A 21,710-nucleotide genomic window follows, 5' to 3' on the forward strand; every position below is an offset into this window, starting at 1 on the left:
TTCAAATTGTTTTTGGAAACTGTGGACGTTGTGTCCTCCGGACCAAAGAGGAAAAGAACCATCCGGATTGTTATAGGCGCAAAAGCCAGCATCTGTGATGGTATGGGGGTGTATTAGTGCCCAAGACATGGGTAACTTACACATCTGTGAAGGCGCCATTAATGCTGAAAGGTACATACAGGTTTTGGAGCAACATATGTTGCCATCCAAGCAACGTTATCATGGACGCCCCTGCTTATTTTAGCAAGACAAAGCCAAGCCACGTGTTACAACAGCATGGCTTCATAGTAAAAGAGTGCAGGTACTAGACTGGCCTGCATGTAGTCCAGACCTGTCTCCCATTGAAAATGTGTGGCACATTATGAAGCCTAAAATACCACAACGGAGACCCCCGGACTGTTGAACAACTTAAGCTGTACATCAAGCAAGAATGAGAAAGAATTCCACCTGAAAAGCTTCAATAATTGGTCTTTTCAGTTCCCAAACGTTTACTGAGTGTTGTTAAAAAGGAAAGGCCATGTAACACAGTGGTAAAAATGCCCCTGTGCCAACTTTTTTGCAATGTGTTGCTGCCATTAAATTCTAAGTTAATGATTATTTGCAAAAAAAAATTAAGTTTTTCAGTTTGAACATTAAATATCTTGTCTTTGCAGACTATTCAATTGAATATAAGTTGAAAAGGATTTGCAAATCATTGTATTCTGTTTTTATTTACCATTTACACAACGTGCCAACTTCACTTGTTTTGTGTGTGTATATATATATATATATATATATATATATATATATATATATGCATATATATATATATATATATATATATATATATGCATATATATATATATATATATATATATATATATATATATGCATATATATATATATATATATATATATATATATATATATATGTGTGTATATATATATGTATATATAAATAGTATATATATGTATATATATATATATATATATATATATGTGTGTATATATATATATGTATATATAAATAGTATATATATGTATATATATATATATATATATATATATATATGTGTATATATATATATGTATATATATATAGTATATATATATATATATATATGTATATATATATATATATATATATATATATATACAGTATATAGGTTGATTGGCAACACTAAATTGGCCCTAGTGTGTGAATGTGAGTGTGAATGTTGTCTGTCTATCTGTGTTGGCCCTGCAATGAGGTGGCGACTTGTCCAGGGTGTACCCCGCCTTCCGCCCGAATGCAGCTGGGATAGGCTCCAGCCACCCCGCGACCCCGAAAGGGACAAGCGTTAGAAAATAGATGGATGGATATAATAAATAATTAATATAATTGGATATTAGGAGTATGTGAAAGTTTGACTTGTACATTGTTTACTTTTGTGACGACCTCCTTAAAGTTTTGTAATCAATCAGAAATATCAAGCAGTTAAAATGTGCCAAACACGGATAAGTGTGGAGAGCGTTTTACGTTTTTCCCCATCGTGCTTTGTAATGGATTTAAATGGGTGTCATTTTGAATTGTTCATTGTGCATAGGTATTATTTATGATGTCCACAAAGCAGGTTGTGTTATGTGTGACCCTGTCTGTTAACATTTTGTGTTGGTTGCATTTTTTTTTTTTTTTTGCACCATGACTAAGGAAGGTTGTTTGCCTTGGTCATATAAGTAAATGCTGTGCAATAGATCTAACAAAGTTCAGTGACCTGATATACTCACGTTTTCCACTCGATGACAACATAATAGCAGAATCAAACTAGCTGAGACTATTGAAACAAATGTAATCTCCCTGTGGGTAACTTTTCTTACCAAACTCATGACATCACGCTGAGCAGATAAGAAGTGAAGATGTCGGCGGACTTTGTCCAATGCCCTCAATTTGGCCGCACATTTTGTCCAATCGGCGACATTTTTGCCACTCCAATTTGTTTCAAATGCGCATGTCAACTGTCTAATCAAAACTTATGTTTGTTCCTTGTGTCGACGAAGCAGGAATAACAACAAGTAACAATATATGAACTCTTTATTGCTCAAAAGGCACAATTTTCTTAGCTTAGACCTACTTCCTGTTCCTGTCTATGGCGGCTAAGCCTTCTGGGTAATGTAGTTAACAAACATTTACTTCCTTGTTTATATGTAGCTGTTTAATCTTTATTTATCCGGAGTAAAACAACTAAGAACGTATATTGATTTGCAATGCTGACCTAGCAAAGAGGCAGCATTTACATATTAGAGATGTTGAAGTGTGATGATAATCCCTCATCGGTTCTCATACACAGAGATTGTTTGCAACTTGTGGACGACAGAGCAGACAGCGGACAAAAAGGATGCCTCCGGTGGTTCCTTTTATAATTATGATTAATCCTCATTATTATCAGTTATGTTTAATTAAAACAGTACAACAATTTGACAATTAGCCTTGAGTATGCACTTTTACTGCCATCGAGTGTCTACTTTTAAGTTTGTGCAGTATAAAATGAGTAAAACATCAATACAGTGGTATTTGTTATACGATGGTGGTTGCAATCCTGTGCTATCTTTAGGTCGAAGATAAAAGGAACACTCAAAACATTGATAACAAATTCATAAAATCCCAAGTTGATTCAAAATAAGCCTCGAAATACAGCAACTTTTCCCCCCCCGTTTTCTGAAAAAAGCTGCTGCAAAATGCTGGCATTTTTTGTTGCGACAATTACAAAAAAAAAAGAAGCCTGGGAGGTTCGGATTAATAAGGACAACGCATATTTTTTTGTACTGGATCCCATTAACACTTTGAGGGCTATATCAATGAAATTTGATTGATAGTTTGTGCAGGTGTACCTAATGTTGTGTCCCAAAATAGTTTATTTAAAAAAAAAAAACTTGCACTTGCTGCCATATTTCTTGTAAAGATTTGAAAATATTATTTTACTCATCATCATTCATATGATAAATTATAATATTGATTTTAGGGATGTCCGATAATGGCTTTTTGCCGATATCCGATATTCCGATATTGTCCAAATCTTTAATTACCGATACCGATATCAACCGATACCGATATATACAGTTGTGGAATTAACACATTATTATGTCTAATTTGGACAACCAGGTATGGTGAAGATAAGGTACTTTTAAAAAAAATTAATAAAATAAAATAAGACAAATAAATTAAAAAAAATGTCTTGTATAAAAAAGAAAGTAAAACAATATAAAAGCAGGTACATAGAAACTAGTAATTAATGAAAATGAGTAAAATGAACTGTTAAAGGTTAGTACTATTAGTGGACCAGCAGCACGCACAATCATGTGTGCTTACGGACTGTATCCCTTGCAGACTGTATTGATATATATTGATATATAATGTAGGAACCAGAATATTAATAACAGAAAGAAACAACCCTTTTGTGTGAATGAGTGTAAATGGGGGAGGAAGGTTTTTTGGGTTGGTGCACTAATTGTAAGTATATATTGTGTTTTTTATGTTGATTTAATACATACTTGCCAACCTTGAGACCTCCGATTTCGGGAGGCGGGTGGTGGGGGCGTGGTCAGGGGTGGGACAGGGGCGTGGTTGAGGGCGGGGGCGTGGTTAAGAGGGGAGGAGTATATTGACAGCTAGAATTCACCAAGTCAAGTATTTCATACATATATATATATATATATATATATATCCTGAAAATATGCAAACAAAACTGTGTTTAGATGATTGATACTTCAAACTTGCATAAATAAATCTTAAGGAATATAACATAACTTGGCTTCTGAGAGCTTCAAAATGTAATGAATAAAATGCTAAAGTTGTTGATAAACAAGCAATTATTTTAATAAGTAAATATGGTCATTTTAATTGAATTATTATGATCATTTAAAATTAATGATTTCAAATATGTTTATTTTAATGTATAATTCTATGGCTGGATGTAATAAGGAGTCAGAAAAAATACAAATAAAAATACAATTAATTTTGATGTTTTTAGCAAAATATAGTAACTTTTTTTTTTTTTTTTTAAGTAATAAATGTATTTATTTTTAGGTAAGATAAACATAATAATACAATTTATCTCTAGTCTGGATGATTTAGTTCTTGTCACCCTGTTGTCCTCCCGTCATAAAGAAAAGGCTGTCCTCACTCAGGTCCGCATGGAGCTGGAGGGGGCGTGGCCTCCAGCTCCGGCTGAAAATCGGGAGATTTTCGGGAGAATATTTGTCCCGGTAGGTTTTCGGGAGAGGCGCTGAATTTCGGGAGTCTCCCGGAAAATTCGGGAGGGTTGGCAAGTATGATTTAATAATTAAAAAAAAAAAAAAAAAAAATAATAATTAAAAAAAAACAAAAAACGATACTGATAATAAAAAAACGATACCGATAATTTCCGATATTACATTTTAACGCATTTATCGGCCGATAATATCGACATGGCGATATTATCGGACATCTCTAATAATGATAGAAAAATAAGTAAAAATAAATACAAGTTATTTGTAAAAGAAGTTGAACCTAAAAATGTCGAAAAGTAAATAAAAAGTGTTAATAAATGCTATAATAAAAAAACACACTGAATGAGACAAGTGGACGTAAACAAAGAGAACAAATGAAATAAACACATTTGCACAATGAGCTTTTTGAATCACCACGCCTATTGGTCGAGACGCACGTCAATCATGGCATTAGGGCGGGGTGAAGAGGCAGAAAGGGGGCGTGGTCTACGGAGCCATGAGCCGAGGCGGTTTGTGTTTTGTGTCGCGGTCTAAAAAGTCGCCCACCGTTTGGAACGGAACCGGTACCGTTTTTTTTTCAGTAATGGGGGTGAGGGAGCGGGGGTTTTCGCCGGTTTAGACATGCGCACAACATATCGCCAAAAGGGCGCCTTATTGCCTTTTAGTTGACGCAAAGTGGCACAACTTGTTTGGTGTCCGTGCACTTTGGTTCGAATCTCGCCCACTCGGACTCGGTCCACTTGTGCGTGCACCGTGCGTGCCTTTGACGCACGCCGTCGGACCCCCACCCCTCTTCCACGCGAAAGACTGGGAGGACTTGTTGCGCCTGGAGAGGAGGGGGAGCGGGGGGGGGGGGTCTGGTGCATCAGTCACAGTCTGGTCCAGAAGAACCGCACTCTGCACCTGGTTGCGTTCACGGACCGAAGGTGCGGCTCGGTGCTGGGTGCTCCGTGCGTGCGTTCTGACATGTTTTAAATGGACAAACTTTGCTCGTCTTGATTCACTTCCGCTGCTTGTCTTGACTCATCTCCGACCGGCTCCAACATGTCGGAGCGAGACAGCGACGGAGCGCCGGACTTCATGCCGGCGAGGGTGTCCCGAGGCCGGCGGAGTGGTGTCATCCTGCCCGGTGGTGGCGGCCAGGACCAGGAGACCATCCTGCTGGAGTCCGTGAAGGCAGCACCGCGGCGAAGCAGCATCATCAAGGTAGGAAGAACCTTTTTATTGGCTTTATTGACTTAAAATCTTTTTTTTTGTTTTTTTTTGTAAACACTGACTCATTAAAAAGTCAGGTTGTATTATTTATATTTCACATTGTTGATCAATACATCTGGCATTTTCTTTTTATGACTAAAACATATACAGTGGTAATGTTCCCCTTAAAGCAGGGGTGTCAAACTCATTTTTGAACGGGGGCCACATGGAGAAAAATCTACTCCTGAGTGGGCCGGACTGGTAAAATCACTGCACAATAACTTAAAAATAAAGACAACTTCAGATTGGTTTCTTTATTTAAAAATAGAACAAGCACATTCTGAAAATGTACAAATCATAATGTTGATAGTTTTTTTTTTTTACACTTACATGTTGCGGTTAATAGTATTCTATCTTTATTTGTCGTTATTTATACTTTCTGAAGATTTGATGTGATAATGTTCATCAGTCAACTCATTGGTGTTCATTTTCAATCTATCAAGATAAAAAAAGACTATCAAAATTACAGGACGTTATTTATTAGGAGTGTGGGAAAAAATCGATTCGAATTCGAATCGCGATTCTCACGTTGTGCGATTCAGAATCGATTCTCATTTTTAAAAAATCTATTTTTTAAATTTTTTAATTAATAAAAAAAAAAAAATGCATTTAATTTTTTTATTTAATTAATCAATCCAACAAAACAATACACAGCAATACCATAACAAATGCAATCCAATTCCAAACCAAACCCGACCCAGCAACACTCAGAACTGCAATAAACGGAGCAATTGAGAGGAGACACAAACACGACACAGAACAAAAGTAGTGAAACAAAAATGAATATTATCAACAACAGTATCAATATTAGTTACAATTTCAACATAGCAGTGATTAAAAATCCCTCATTGACATTATCATTAGACATTTATAAAAAATTAAAAAAAAGAACAATAGTGTCACAGTGGCTTACACTTGCATCGCATCTCATAAGCTTGACAACACACTGTGTCCAATATTTTCACAAAGATATAATAAGTCATATTTTTGGTTCATTTAATAGTTAAAACAAATTTACATTATTGCAATCAGTTGATAAAACATTGTCCTTTACAATTATAAAAGCTTTTTACAAAAATCTACTCTGCTTGCATGTCAGCAAACTGGGGTAGATCCTGCTGAAATCCTATGTATTGAATGAATAGAGAATCCTTTTGAATCGGGAAAATATCGTTTTTGAATCGAGAATCGCGTTGATTAGAAAAAAATCGATTTTGAATCGAATTGTGACCCCAATAATCGATATTGAATCGAATCCTGGGACACCCAAAGATTCACAGCCCTAATATATATATATATATATATATATATATATATATATATATATATATATATATATATATACATCCCGGCCCCCGGACAAATTGTTTTAACCCAATGCGGCCCCCGAGTCAAAAAGTTTGGGGACCCCTGATCTACAAAGATACAAAGAATTGCTATTGTGACATCCAGTGGACACATTTAGAACAGCAGTTACTTTCATTAAAACATTTCTGCTCATTTTTATACTTAGCAAACTCATCCCGCGGGCCGGATAAAACCTGTTGCCCGCGGGCCGTACGTTTGACACCCCTGCGCTAAAGAATAGTGTAAATCCCATTATTTGTGTCCGACACCCAAATATATTAACACAAAACCCATTTTTAGAGAATAATTATAGTTGTACCTGCAGAAAACAATGTGAAATACGCAAAAATGAAGAAATGTATTAATAATAATCACTTTTTGAGTCAAGAGGTGAGAGTCATGCAGACGCCACCTTCATTCTTTCTTAAATTCAATTGTGTTTCTCACCTTTTTTATTAAAGCACTGACACTTGCAACTTTCATGGGACACATGGTGGATTATTTTGCAGTCATACTCACTAAAAAAAAACAAAACGTGGGTGATTCTTTGTTGCACTCGTGACCGATACTTTTGTCCAGGGGTGGTGGGGATTCCCAAACTGTGGTACGCTCCATCTAGTGGTACGCCAGAGAGGTGTTTTATTTATTCAAAGACAGTGTTACTGTTCAAACTGTGTGTAGTGTTACATTGGTCAAACTATTAAGTATATTTCTTGATTAAAAAAATGTTGCCCTTGTTTTTAATGAATACTTAGGCCTACTGTGCTACTGTGGTTTAATGTTGGTCATTAAGGTGGTACTTGGAGAGCCAAGTGTTACGTACGGTGGGGGAAGGAGGCGACACAACGGCAGGAATCAGTTCAATAGGTTTATTGATACTGATGAATGGGTGGGATGTGTATGCTACTCGAAGTGAAAGGTGCAAGACGATGTGTAGAATTAAGCATGTAAATATTACCAGAGTTTGTTGTATGTGCGTGATGGATGAATCCTTCGTCAGACCAAAGGGGCAAGGCGAGAAGGCAGTCCGTGGGCAGGCAAGCAGGGTCGAGGGAGGCAGTCCGGAATCCAGAGGGAAGTCGAGGCACACACCTCGATCACGGGAAACAGGGGTGTTTAGGGCCCTTTGAAAACCCAAATACATTTTTTAATTTTTTTTTATTTAAAAATACTGGACATCCGTGCTATTTGGGCAGCCTAAACTAACACTAAACTACCTACCTACCCTTATTGTACCACCTACCTACTTACCTACCTTATCCTACCTACCTACCTTACTACCAACGTACAGTACCTACCTACCTACCTACATACATACAATACCTATACATACCTACCTACCTATTACTTACCTACCAACGTTTAATACCTATAACCTACCTACTTACCTACCTATCTTCCAACGTACAGTATCTACCTACCTACCTACCTAGGTGCACTACCTACCTACCTACTAACGTAAAGTACCTACCTACCTATCAACATAGAGTACTTACCTAGCTACATACAGTACATACTGTATACCCACATACCTACCTACATAGATACCTATCAACCTACCTACCTACCTACCTATGTAGAGTACCTATACATACCTACCTACCTACCTACCTACCTACCAAAAACAGTACCTATAACCCCATACCTATCAACATACAGTACCTACCTACATACAGTACCTATACCCACTTTCTTACCTACATACATACCAACGTACCTTACCTACCTACATACAGTACCTATACCCACTTTCCTACCTACATACATACATACATACATACATACAGTCGCGATCAAAAGTTTACATACACTTGTAAAGAACATAATGTCATGGCTGTCTTGAGTTTCCAATAATTTGTACAACTCTTATTTTATTTGTGATAGAGTGATTGGAGCACATACTTGTTGGTCACAAAAAACATTCATAAAGTTTGGTTCTTTTATGAATTTATTATGGGTCTACTGAAAATGTGAGCAAATGTGCTGGGTCAAAAGTATACATACAGCAATGTTAATATTTGGTTGCATGTCCCTTGGCAAGTTTCACTGCAATAAGGCACTTTTGGTAGCCATCCACAAGCTTCTGGTTGAAGTTGTGTCCTTGAGCAAGACACGTCACCCTTGCTCCTGATGGGTCGAGGTTAGCGCCTTGCACGGCAGTTCCCGCCAACAGTGTGTGAATGTGTGTGTGAATGGTTGAATGTGTCGAAGCGCTTTGAGTTCCTTGAAGGTAGAAAAGCGCTATATAAGTATAACCCATTTACCATTTACCTACCTACAAACAGTACCTACTTAGTACCTATACCCACTTTCCTACCTACATACATACCTACCAATGTACAGTACCTACCTATCTACATACAGTATCTTTACCCACATACCTACCTACCTACAACCGTACAGTACCTACCGACCTACCTACCTACCAAAAACAGTACCTATAACCCCCTACCTACCAACATACAGTACCTACCTACCTACATACAGTACCTATACCCACTTTCCTACCTACATACATACCAACGTACAGTACCTACCTACCTACCTACATACTGTACCTATACCCACTTGCCTACCTACATACATACATACCTACCTACCAATGTACAGTACCTACTTACATACAGTTCCTATACCCACATACCTACCTACATAAATACCTACATACCTACCTACCAATGTACAGTACCTACTTACATACAGTTCCTATACCCACATACCTACCTACATAAATACTTACATACCTTCCTACCTACCTACCTACCTACATACAGTACCCATACCTACATACTGTACCTACCTACATACATACATACATACATACCTATCAACATACAGTACCTACCTACCTACCTACCTACATACAGTACCTATACCCACTTTCCTACCTGCATACATACCAACGTACAGTACCTACCTACCTACATACTGTACCTATACCCATTTTCCTACCTACCTACCAATGTACAGTACCTACTCACATACAGTTCCTATACCCACATACCTACCTACATAAATACCTACATACCTTCCTACCTACCTACCTACATACAGTACCCATACCCACATACTGTACCTACCTACCTACATACATACATACATACTTACATACATACATACCTATCAACATACAGTACCTACCTACCTACCTACCAAAAACAGTACCTATAACCCCATACCTACCAACATACAGTACCTACCTACCTACATACAGTACCTATACCCACTTTTCTACCTACATACATACCAACGTACAGTACCTTCCCACCTACATACATACATACATACATACCTACCTACCAATGTACAGTACCTACTTACATACAGTTCCTATACCCACATACCTACCTACATAAATACATACATACCTTCCTACCTACCTACCTACCTATATACAGTACCCATACCCACATACTGTACCTACCTACATACATACATACATACATACCTATCAACATACAGTACTTACCTACCAACGTACAGTACCTACTTACCTACATACAGTACCTATACATACATACCTACCTACATACATACCTACATAGAGCACCTACCTACCTACCAATGTACAGTACCTACATACATACAGTTCCTATACCCACATACCTACCTACATAAATACATACATACCTTCCTACCTACCTACCTACATACAGTACCCATACCCACATACTGTACCTACCTACATACATACATATATACCTATCTATCAACATACAGTACCTACCTACCAACGTACAGTATCTACCTACCTACATACAGTACCTATACATACATACCTACCTACATACCTACCTACCTACATACATACCTATAAATAAACTTTGATTGATACCTACCTACCTACATACAGTACCTATACTCACATACCCACCTACCAATGTACAGTACCTATGCATACCTACCTACCTACTTATAATACCTATCTACCTACCTACGTACAAAGTAATGTACAGTACCTATAACCACCTACGTAGCAACCTGCCTACCAGGCCTGGGCGTTATATCGATTTTATTGATAAATTAGAGATTTTTGTTGCAGACGAAATAAAAAAATAAAAAAAATCGATGTTTTTCTTCCGACATACTTTTTGCCCCAAGGAGCTTCCGTAGCCTCCACTCACCTCCTTATTTCCTCAGTGGAGATTCACACACCAAACAAAACATGGCTAATGCTAACGCTAACATGAGCAAATTATCTCTATCATTTGTATTCATTGGTTTCTTTAAAAAGTAAAGGAAAATTTTATGGCTTAAAAAATATCTGAGATTTTTTATTTAGGCCATATCGCCCACCAAACCGACCTACCTAGCTCCCTTAAGTGTGAGTAGAGAATTACCTCCCTGTTTGGCACTTAGCATCAAGGGTTGGAATTGGGGGTTAAATCACCAAAAATGATTCCTGGGTGCGGCCACTGCTGCTGCTCACTGCTCCCCTCACCTCCCAGGGGGTGATCAAGGGTGATGGGTCAAATGCAGAGAATAATTTCGCCACACCTAGTGTGTGTGTGACAATCATTGGTACTTTAACTTTAACTTAACTTAACTTGATAAGTCCGAAAGAGAAAGAGATGATACAGTATTATATGCTCACAGATGCTTGTGGATGTTTGAGCACCCTGCAGCTCGTCCTGGATAGTCCCGCTCCTTAATGCTTCAGTCACATGAATGAGGCACAATGACTAGAGATGTCCGATAATATCGGACTGCCGATATTATCGGCCGATAAATGCTTTAAAATGTAATATCGGAAATTATCGGTATCGGTTTCAAAATTATCGGTATCGGTTTCAAAAAGTAAAATGTATGACTTTTTAAAACAGCCGCTGTGTACACGGACGTAGGGAGAAGTACAGAGCGCCAATAAACCTTAAAGGCACTGCCTTTGCGTGCCGGCCCAGTCACATAATATCTACGGCTTTTCACACACACAAGTGAATGCAAAGCATACTTGGTCAACAGCCATACAGGTCACACTGAGGGTGGCCGTATAAACAACTTTAACACTGTTACAAATATGCGCCACACTGTGCACCCACACCAAACAAGAATGACAAACACATTTCGGGAGAACATCCGCACCCTAACACGACAGAACAAATACCCAGAACCCCTTGCAGCACCAACTCCTCCGGGACGCTACAATATACACCCCCAGCTACCCCCTACCACCGCCCCACCTCAACCTCCTCATAGTCTCTCTCAGGGAGAGCATGTCCCAAATTCCAAGCTGCTGTTTTGAGGCATGTTAAAAAAAATAATGCACTTTGTGACTTCAATAATAAAAATATGGCAGTGCCATGTTGGCATTTTTTTTTTCCATAACTTGAGTTGATTTATTTTGGAAAACCTTGTTACATTGTTTAATGCATCACAACAAAATTAGGCATAATAATGTGTTAATTCCACGACTGTATATATCGGTATCGGTTGATATCGGGATCGGTAATTAAGAGTTGGACAATATCGGAATATCGGATATCGGCAAAAAAGCCATTATCTAACAATGACCCTGGTACCTACCAACCTATACATACCTGTCTGTCTAAGGTATCCTTCAGTCGTAGGGCGTCATGACCTGGCGGTCCAGTTCTCTACATGTGACCTCATTACTTTCCACCTGTGCTCAGGTTGCAGGTCAGGAAGTAGTAGTAGTAGTCACAGTAGTGGTAGTAGTAGTGGTCGTAGTATCAGATGTTCCGAGAGGGAAGTGAGTTTAGGGTGTCACAGAAAGGTATCGATGGTTCATGAGGCGACTTGTGCTCTGAAAGGTGGACTTCTTGGCAAAGGTTAAAGTGCACACACAAATCCTGGCTGCAACAAAAAAAAACGTTTTTATTCCTGCGACAGCGGGCTCAGGCAGCGGCAAACGTGAAATGTTGCCCCCTGCTGGTTAGGACGCCAGGCGTACCTAATGTTGTGTCCTGTCAGCGATACGAGAAGTGATGTCATGGCGGCCATAGAGCAGCTTTGTCCCGGACAACCAGTAACATCTGTGACTTCCCAGAGAGTCGTGCTACCAGCAGCGGCATGACACGGACACACAGTGCGGCCTCAGTGGACGCCGCCACTTTGCATGAACACACACACACACACACACACACACACACACACACACACACACACACACACACACACACACACACACACACACACACACACACACACACTATCGTAGCATTGGTCAGTGTCCAGAGGTAAAACAAATGATTGTTCTCTGCTTGGCGCGGCGTTAGGGCATGACCATGTGACTAAACACAACAAAAATGACCATGTGACTAAACACAACAAAGACAGATCAAGGGCAACAACAAAAAACACATTGTGGTATTTTGGGGTTGTAATTCCAACTTTGACCACCATGGCATGATGGCGCATGTGCACCTTACGTTCAGAATCAGAATCAGCTTTATTGTCATTACGCAAGGTAACGAGATTGAGGTTGGTAATAACCATAATAATACTCATAGTAATGAATTTATTTACTGTATTTATCACGTCTGTTACCTCTGCAAATGTGAGGTTATTTTCACCTTTGTGGTTTTATCGCTTTTTTTTAACGTTATTATTACCATTGTGGTTTTATTGCTTTTTTTAAAATGTTTTTACCATTGTGGTTTTATCACTTTTTTTAACGTTATTATTACCATTGTGGTTTTATCGCTTTTTTTTAACGTTATTATTACCATTGTGGTTTTATCACTTTTTTAATAGTTATTGTTACCATTGTGGTTTTATAGCTTTTTTAACGTTATTATTACCATTGTGGTTTTATAGCTTTTTTAACGTTATTATTACCATTGTGGTTTTATCGCTTTTTTTAAAAATGTTATTATTACCATTGTGGTTTTATCGCTTTTTTAAAAATGTTATTATTACCATTGTGGTTTTATCGCTTTTTTAAAAATGTTATTATTACCATTGTGGTTTTATCGCTTTTTTGTGACGTTATTTTCACCATTGTGGGTTTATCCTTTTTTTGTGACGTTATTCTCACCATTGTGGTTTTATCGCTTTTTTTACGTTATAATTACCATTGTGGTTTAATAGCTTTTTTAAAATGTTATCATTACCATTGTGGTTTTATAGTTTTTTTTAAAAGTTATTATTACCATTGTGGTTTTATCACTTTTTTTAAAACTTTATTATTACCATTGTGGTAGTAATCTTTTTTGTGACATTATTCTCACCATTGTGGTTTTATCACTTTTTTTTACGTTATTATTACCATTGTGGTTTTATAGTTTTTTTTTAAATGTTATCATTACCATTGTGGTTTTATCGCTTTTTTAAATGTTATTATTACCATTGTGGTTTTATTGCTTTTTTTTAACGTTATTACCATTGTGGTTTTATCGCTTTTTTTACGTTATAATTACCATTGTGGTTTAATAGCTTTTTTAAAATGTTATCATTACCATTGTGGTTTTATAGTTTTTTTTAAAAGTTATTATTACCATTGTGGTTTTATCACTTTTTTTAAAACTTTATTATTACCATTGTGGTAGTAATCTTTTTTGTGACATTATTCTCACCATTGTGGTTTTATCACTTTTTTTTACGTTATTATTACCATTGTGGTTTTATAGTTTTTTTTTAAATGTTATCATTACCATTGTGGTTTTATCGCTTTTTTAAATGTTATTATTACCATTGTGGTTTTATTGCTTTTTTTTAACGTTATTACCATTGTGGTTTTATCGCTTTTTTGTGACGTTATTTTCACCATTGTGGTTTTATTGCTTTTTTAAACGTTATTATTACCATTGTGGTTTTATAGCTTTTTTAAATGTTATTACTACCATTGTGGTTTTATAGTTTTTTTTTAAAGTTATTATTACCATTGTGGTTTTATCACTTTTTTAAAAACTTTATTATTACCATTGTGGTTTTATAGTTTTTTAAAATGTTATTATTACCATTGTGGTTTTATCGCTTCTTTTTAAACGTTATTATTACCATTGTGGTTTTATCACTTTTTTAAAAACTTTATTATTACCATTGTGGTTTTATAGTTTTTTAAAATGTTATTACCATTGTGGTTTTATCGCTTCTTTTTAAACGTTATTATTACCATTGTGGGTTTATCGCTTTTTTGTGACGTTATTTTCACCATTGTGGGTTTATCGCTTTTTTGTGACGTTATTTTCACCATTGTGGGTTTATCGTTTTTTTGTGACATTATTCTCACCATTGTGGTTTTATAGCTTTTTATTTTACGTTATTATTACCATTGTGGTTTTACCACTTTTTTTAACGTTATTATTACCATTGTGGTTTTATCGTTTTTTTTTAACGTTATTATTACCATTGTGGGGTTATTGCTTTTTTTAAACGTTATTATTACCATTGTGGTTTTATCACTTTTTTTTTACGTTATTAATACCATTGTGGTTTTATTGCTTTTTTTAAACGTTATTATTACCGTTGTGGTTTTATCGCTTTTCTGTGACATTATTATTACCATTGTGGTTTTACAGTTTTTAAAAAAATGTTACTATTACCATTGTGGTTTTATCGCCTTTTTAACGTTATTATTACCATTGTGGTTTTATCGCTTTTTTTTAAAACGTTATTATTACCATTGTGGTTCTAAAGTTTTTTAAAATGTTATCATTACCATTGTGGTTTTATCGCTTTTTTAACGTTATTATTGACAACACTAAATTGGCCCTATTGTGTGAATGTGAGTGTGAATGTTGTCTGTCTATCTGTGTTGGCCCTGCGATGAGGTGGCGACTTGTCCAGGGTGTACCCCGCCTTCCGCCCGAATGCAGCTGAGATAGGCTCCAGCACCCCCCGCCACCCCAAAAGGGACAAGCGGTAGAAAAATGGATGGATGGATTACCATTGTGGTTTTATCGCTTTTTTTAACGTTATTATTACCATTGTGGTTTTATAGCTTTTTTAACGTTATTATTACCATTGTGGTTTTATAGCTTTTTTAACGTTATTATTACCATTGTGATTTTATAGCTTTTTTAATGTTATTATTACCACTGTGGTTTTATCGCTTTTTTTACGTTATTATTACCATTGTGGTTTTAAAGCTTTTTTAAATGTTGTTATTACCATTGTGGTTTTATCGCTTTTTTAACGTTACTATTACCATCGTGGTTTTATCGTTTTTAGTGAGTTATTTTCACCATTGTGGTTTTATCGGTTTTTTTTGTGACGTTATTTTTTATCATTTTGGTTTTTTCGTTTTCTTCTGCCTGTATTTTGTCAAAAATGACGTGCACTTTGTTGTTTGGAGTCTTCAGTAAATCTAACGTGCGTCTTTTTGTAAACATCCAAACAAAATAAGGTCTTCTTCAAACTCCGATGATGATTTAGATTTCAACATAGCTAACATACTGTTTGTTTTACAGTTCATTTTCAACTATGCTAACATACTGTTGGTGTTTCATCAAACTGAAGACAAATGATACTTTTAACACCGAAGCCGACGAACATATTTTGGTCGACATCAAAGACAAATGAGACTCTTTACCAAAGCTAACTATGCTAAACTTCTAGAAGCAAACACGGACAAGCAAACAGTCAACAACTTTTTGTCTTAGGTTTTAGAGCTGATTTACGTCTGAGACATTTCAAATGTTCCTCCACTCATATTTCCTCCTAATTGTCACCCGCCTGCCTGTGATTGGCCCACGCACTTTGTCGCCAGATGGCTTCGCCGTGCAGCCAAAGCCCCCCCCAAGAACCCCCCGTGTTACGTCATCAACTCACATTTACGTGAGCTGGCTGCAATTTAGCAACAAACATTTACCAACTTCAAAAAAACCTTCTTCTTCTCCTGGAACCTCTGCACACTAAACATGTCAAAAACGTATCCACCCGTAAGTGGACTGACTTGAAATTTCTCACACAGCTCAACCTTTTTTTTTTTATCCGAATCACCACAAAATTTGGTACACACCTTTAGGGGAGTGACATGCACCTGGGTGTAAAATTTGAGCAAGATTGATTGAAAAACAATTTGCAGGGGGCGGGCCTTAGAAACGTACCGTATTTTTCGGAGTATAAGTCGCTCCGGAGTATAAGTCGCACCGGCCGAAAATGCATAATAAAGAAGGGAAAAAACATATATAAGTCGCACTGGAGTATAAGTCGCATTTTTTGGGGAAATGTATTTGATAAAAGCCAACAACACCAAGAATAGACATTTGAAAGGCAATTTAAAATAAATAAAGAATAGTGAACAACAGGCTGAATAAGTGTACGTTATATGAGGCATAAATAACCAACTGGTATGTTAACGTAACATATTATGGTAAGAGTCATTCAAATAACTATAACATATAGAACATGCTATACGTTTACCAAACAATCTGTCACTCCTAATCGCTAAATCCCATGAAATCTTATACGTCTAGTCTCTTACGTGAATGAGATAAATAATATTATTTGATATTTTACGCTAATGTGTTAATAATTTCACACATAAGTCGCTACTGAGTATAAGTCGCACCCCCGGCCAAACTATGAAAAAAAATGTGACGCAAATGAGTTTTTTGGATGCTATGCTAATGTGTTAGCGCGTATCGTCAAAACAATGACGGACCTAAAAAGCCGTCATCAGGAGCTTTAATTTGAGGTGCAACTTGATGTGGTTTGCTGCAACTGGATTTTTGACCTTCTTGCTAGTGAACTTTGTTCCGTTAGGTGAAAGTCAGTCGCCACAAAATAAAGAAGAAGAAAATTGGGTATTTATCGAGGTTTTTCGTTTATTTTTTATTTTTTAGATTTAATTTATACATTCATATGATCGGGAAAAAACAATACAGACAATGAAAAACAGACACTTTTCCCCCGACAAAAAAAAAAAAAAAAAAAGTAAAAAAAAAAAAGAAGACAAAAAAACCAAAAGAAAAATAGTTGTGTGAATGTTGTCTGTCTATCTGTGTTGGCCCTGCGATGAGGTGGCGACTTTTCCAGGGTGTACCCCGCCTTCCGTCCGAATGCAGCTGAGATAGGCTCCAGCACCCCCCGCCACCCCAAAAGGGACAAGTGGTAGAAAATGGATGGGATGGAGGGTTTTTCGTGTTTGATGGAGTTGACATCACTGCAAACTTGACCTTTGATCGAGTACGCGGGCTCCATCTAGTGGTACGCCCCCAAAAAAATCACTTAAATAAATATTCAAACACAGTGTTACTATTCAAATCGTGTGCAATGTTACAGGGGCTAAGCATATTAAATGTACCTGTTGAAAAAACACCCAGTTTTTTTTAATAATGAATACTCAGGCCTACTACGCTACTGTATTTGAATGTTGGAGAGCCAAGTGTTGAAAAAAGTTTGAGAACCACTGACCTACATCACCATAGAAACATAATAGATATCTATTAAAAAAATGCGTTCGATTAAACGTTTTTTTCTTTTTTTCTTTTCTTCTTCTTCGTGGAAAGTCAAAACGAATGCTGCAGAGAAGGAATAAATTGTTGATGAAAACAGAAAAAAGTCACCTGGACAGTTTGGCAGTTTTTTAAAAGGGACCGTAGTCAGACCAATGTGGTCTTAAATGATGCAAGGGGCTCGACCTTACCCTTTATTTTTATTTTTATTTTTATTTTTATTTTTATTTTTATTTTTATTTTTATTTTTATTTTTATTTTTATTTTTATTTTTATTTTTATTTTTATTTTTTTTAAATTTTGGCCAGTCCAGCGACTCAGGCAAATCATATTGTTGATGTAGATGCATATATTTGCTGTAAATATTTATTTAGAAAAGAGAAGTGTGGGATACTTGTCTTGTTGCTTTATTTGTATTTGACTTTATTAAATGTATTTATATTATTATTATTTAGTGCAGCCGGGCCGGAGCAGGAGGGGATAGAAAGAGAACAAAAGGAAGACAGAGGGGGAAATTGCGAGGACAAAAGGGGGATAAGACAGAGAGACAACAACAACAAAAAAACACAACAATAACAACAACAACATAACAGCATCACCAAATAAGATAAGTACAAATATGATAGTAAAAGTGATATCAAAGAAGCAGTTAGTGAAGTAAATATTAATAACACAGAAATGACAATGAACATTATTACACTACAAATGGAGCAATACAAATACCACTATAGCACTATTGATAATGAATAATAACAATAATTACTAGAGATGTCCGATAATGGCTTTTTTGCCAATATTGTCCAACTCTTAATTACAGATACCGATATCAACCGATACCGATATATACAGTCGTGGAATTAACACATTATTCTGCCTAATTTTGTTGCGATGCCCCGCTGGATGCATTAAACAATGTAACAAGGTTTTCCAAAATAAATCAACTCAAGTTATGGAAAAAAAATGCCAACATGGCACTGCCATATTTATTATTGAAGTCACGAAGTACATTATTTTTTTTAACATGCCTCAAAACAGCAGCTTGGAATTTGGGACATGCTCTCCCTGAGAGAGACTATGAGGAGGTTGAGGTGTGCAGGGTTTGGGTAGGAGGTAGCGGAGGGGTGTATATTGTAGCGTCCCGGAAGAGTTAGTGCTGCAAGGGGTTCTGGGTATTTGTTCTGTTGTGTTTATGTTGTGTTACGGTGCGGATGTGCTCCCGAAATGTGTTTGTCATTCTTGTTTGGTGTGGGTTCACAGTGTGGCGCATATTTGTAACAGTGTTAAAGTTGTTTATACGGCCTCCCTCAGTGTGACCTGTATGGCTGTTGACCAAGTATGCATTCACTTGTGTGTGTGAAAAGCCGTAGATATTATGTGCCTTTAAGGTTTATTGGCGCTCTGTACTTCTCCCTACGTCCATGTACACAGCGGCGTTTTAAAAAGTCATACATTTTACTTTTTGAAACCGATACCGATAATTTCCGATATTACATTTTAAAGCATTTATCGGCCGATAATATCGGCAGTCCGATATTATCGGACATCCCTAATAATTACCGCTATTATCAACAATACAATTGTTTCAAATGCAACAACACATATATGTAATGATAACTTGAAATATAAAAGAACGCAGATAAATGGAGGGGAAGGACAAGGAAACTGTATTAACCTGGTCAGGGTCACCTTACCCTTTAGAGCACAGCCGTAACTTCCTGGCACTAAACCTGCAGACAATAGTTATTCTCCGCTTTCTCTATGTTTACATTTTCACACTATTTTGTTACACTTTATCAAGCATTTATTGTTAGGGTTATTGTTAAGTGTTCAATGTGATTTTGCAATTTTGTTTACATAGTTTGAGTGTTTCCATGCTTGTGTTGACATGTCCTTTCCTTTCTGCCCTGACAGCTGAGGGGGTTACACTCAGAGGAAGGTTACAGTTGAAATAAAAAAACGTTTACGTTTAATATATTTTTCTCCTGCTCCTTACTCTCCATAGGTTGCAAAAAATATCAACAATTATCGATATGGAGCGATACAAAACACTTATTTGTTGACTGTTTTCAGCTCTGTGATGATGTCACACTATTTCCAAAGAGTATTAACAGCAATATTGTTTGTTTTATATGACAAATAGTTGACTATTGTTGTTTTATATGACACAATGGGAGGTGACAGAACACTGCTGGTTACATATTGGCATCTGATACTGAATTGAAGGTACGTGCAAAAAGATAACGAGCGGAACAAGTGTGTGATGGTGATGATAATTAGAATGAATGCTACCTGCACACGCACTCTTTCACTCAATATGTAATCATCACATGCATGCAACCTAGCAAGACTCGCTTCCTGTCTTTTAAAGACACACACTCAACGTGTCTGTGTGTGTGTGTGTGTGTGTGTGTGGTAGTAGTAAGGCAAAACTGGCGTGTAGAGTTTCCCTACATTGCAACTTGTTCTCTCCATAGATGTCCTTTAAAGGGCAAGATCCTCCTGTGCCCTCCTCTCAGATCTTCTCAAAAGCATTCCATCACTTCCAAGCTTAGCTACGAAACAAGATCTGCGCCCCCCCAAAAAAAAATCTCCAGAAAAAAACGTCTGTAGAAACATGGGTCGCGCGAAAAATAAACAGTTTTTCTTGCAAGTAGCATTATCACCGGGGGACGAGAAGATAAGGAGCTAAAAACGCTACGCCACCAAAAAAAAAAAAAAAAGTATTATTTTAAGATAAAGCATTTGAATGTAAACAAATGTGGGTGGATCGATACAAGTATCATTGTAATGATACCAAGTATAGTATCAGTGTTTGGTCAATACTACAGTGATTACGTTCATATATACATATTATACTATAATATTATTATTATTTTTTTTTAAATTGCATATTTTTGTGTCAATATTTTTCCAACATAGATACTACAAAATCCAATATTTTTGAAATCTAGTTAATTTTTTAAGTATATATATATATATATATATATATATATATATATATATATATATATATATATATATATATATATATATATAGATGAAGATAAGTATTATCTTCATCTTTACATATTATACTATCATATCTTTTTTTTTTTTTAATAACATATTTTTTGTGTCCATATTTTTCCAACATAGATACCACAAAATCCAATATTTTGTAAATCTAGTTATATTGTGTATGTTTTCATTTATTATACTCTCTTAATTTTTTAATTTTTTTTAATTTTTTTACATTTTAAATATTTAGCCCAAAAATTCCACACAACTTCCAAGCTCAGCTACGATACAAGATCTGCTCCAAAACAAAATCTCGAGAAAAACGTCTGCAGAAACGTGGATCGCGCGAAACAGTTTTTCTTGCAAGTAGCATTATCACCGGGGGACAAGAAGACAAGGAGCTAAAAACGCTATGCCACCAAAAAAAAAAAAAAAAAAGGATTATTTTAAGATACAGCATTTGAATGTAAACAAATGTGGGTGGATCGATACAAGTATCATTGTAATGATACCAAGTATAGTATCAGT

The 21,710-nt window shown here is 36.3% G+C and overlaps 1 protein-coding gene across 1 annotated transcript in view; it reads left to right on the forward strand.

Moving 5' to 3' along the window:
- The first annotated feature begins 4,690 nt into the window (after positions 1–4,690).
- plcl1 (phospholipase C like 1) overlaps positions 4,691–21,710 on the forward strand; it is a 172,313-nt gene continuing 155,293 nt past the window's right edge. The window contains exon 1 of the mRNA XM_061970833.2: positions 4,691–5,430. Coding sequence (XP_061826817.2) covers positions 5,269–5,430 — 162 coding nt within the window. The 5' untranslated portion in view covers positions 4,691–5,268. The remainder of the gene's footprint in view (positions 5,431–21,710) is intronic.

The sequence above is a fragment of the Nerophis lumbriciformis genome, linkage group LG13 (assembly GCF_033978685.3).
Source record: "Nerophis lumbriciformis linkage group LG13, RoL_Nlum_v2.1, whole genome shotgun sequence".
NCBI classification, from domain to species: Eukaryota; Metazoa; Chordata; class Actinopteri; order Syngnathiformes; family Syngnathidae; genus Nerophis; species Nerophis lumbriciformis.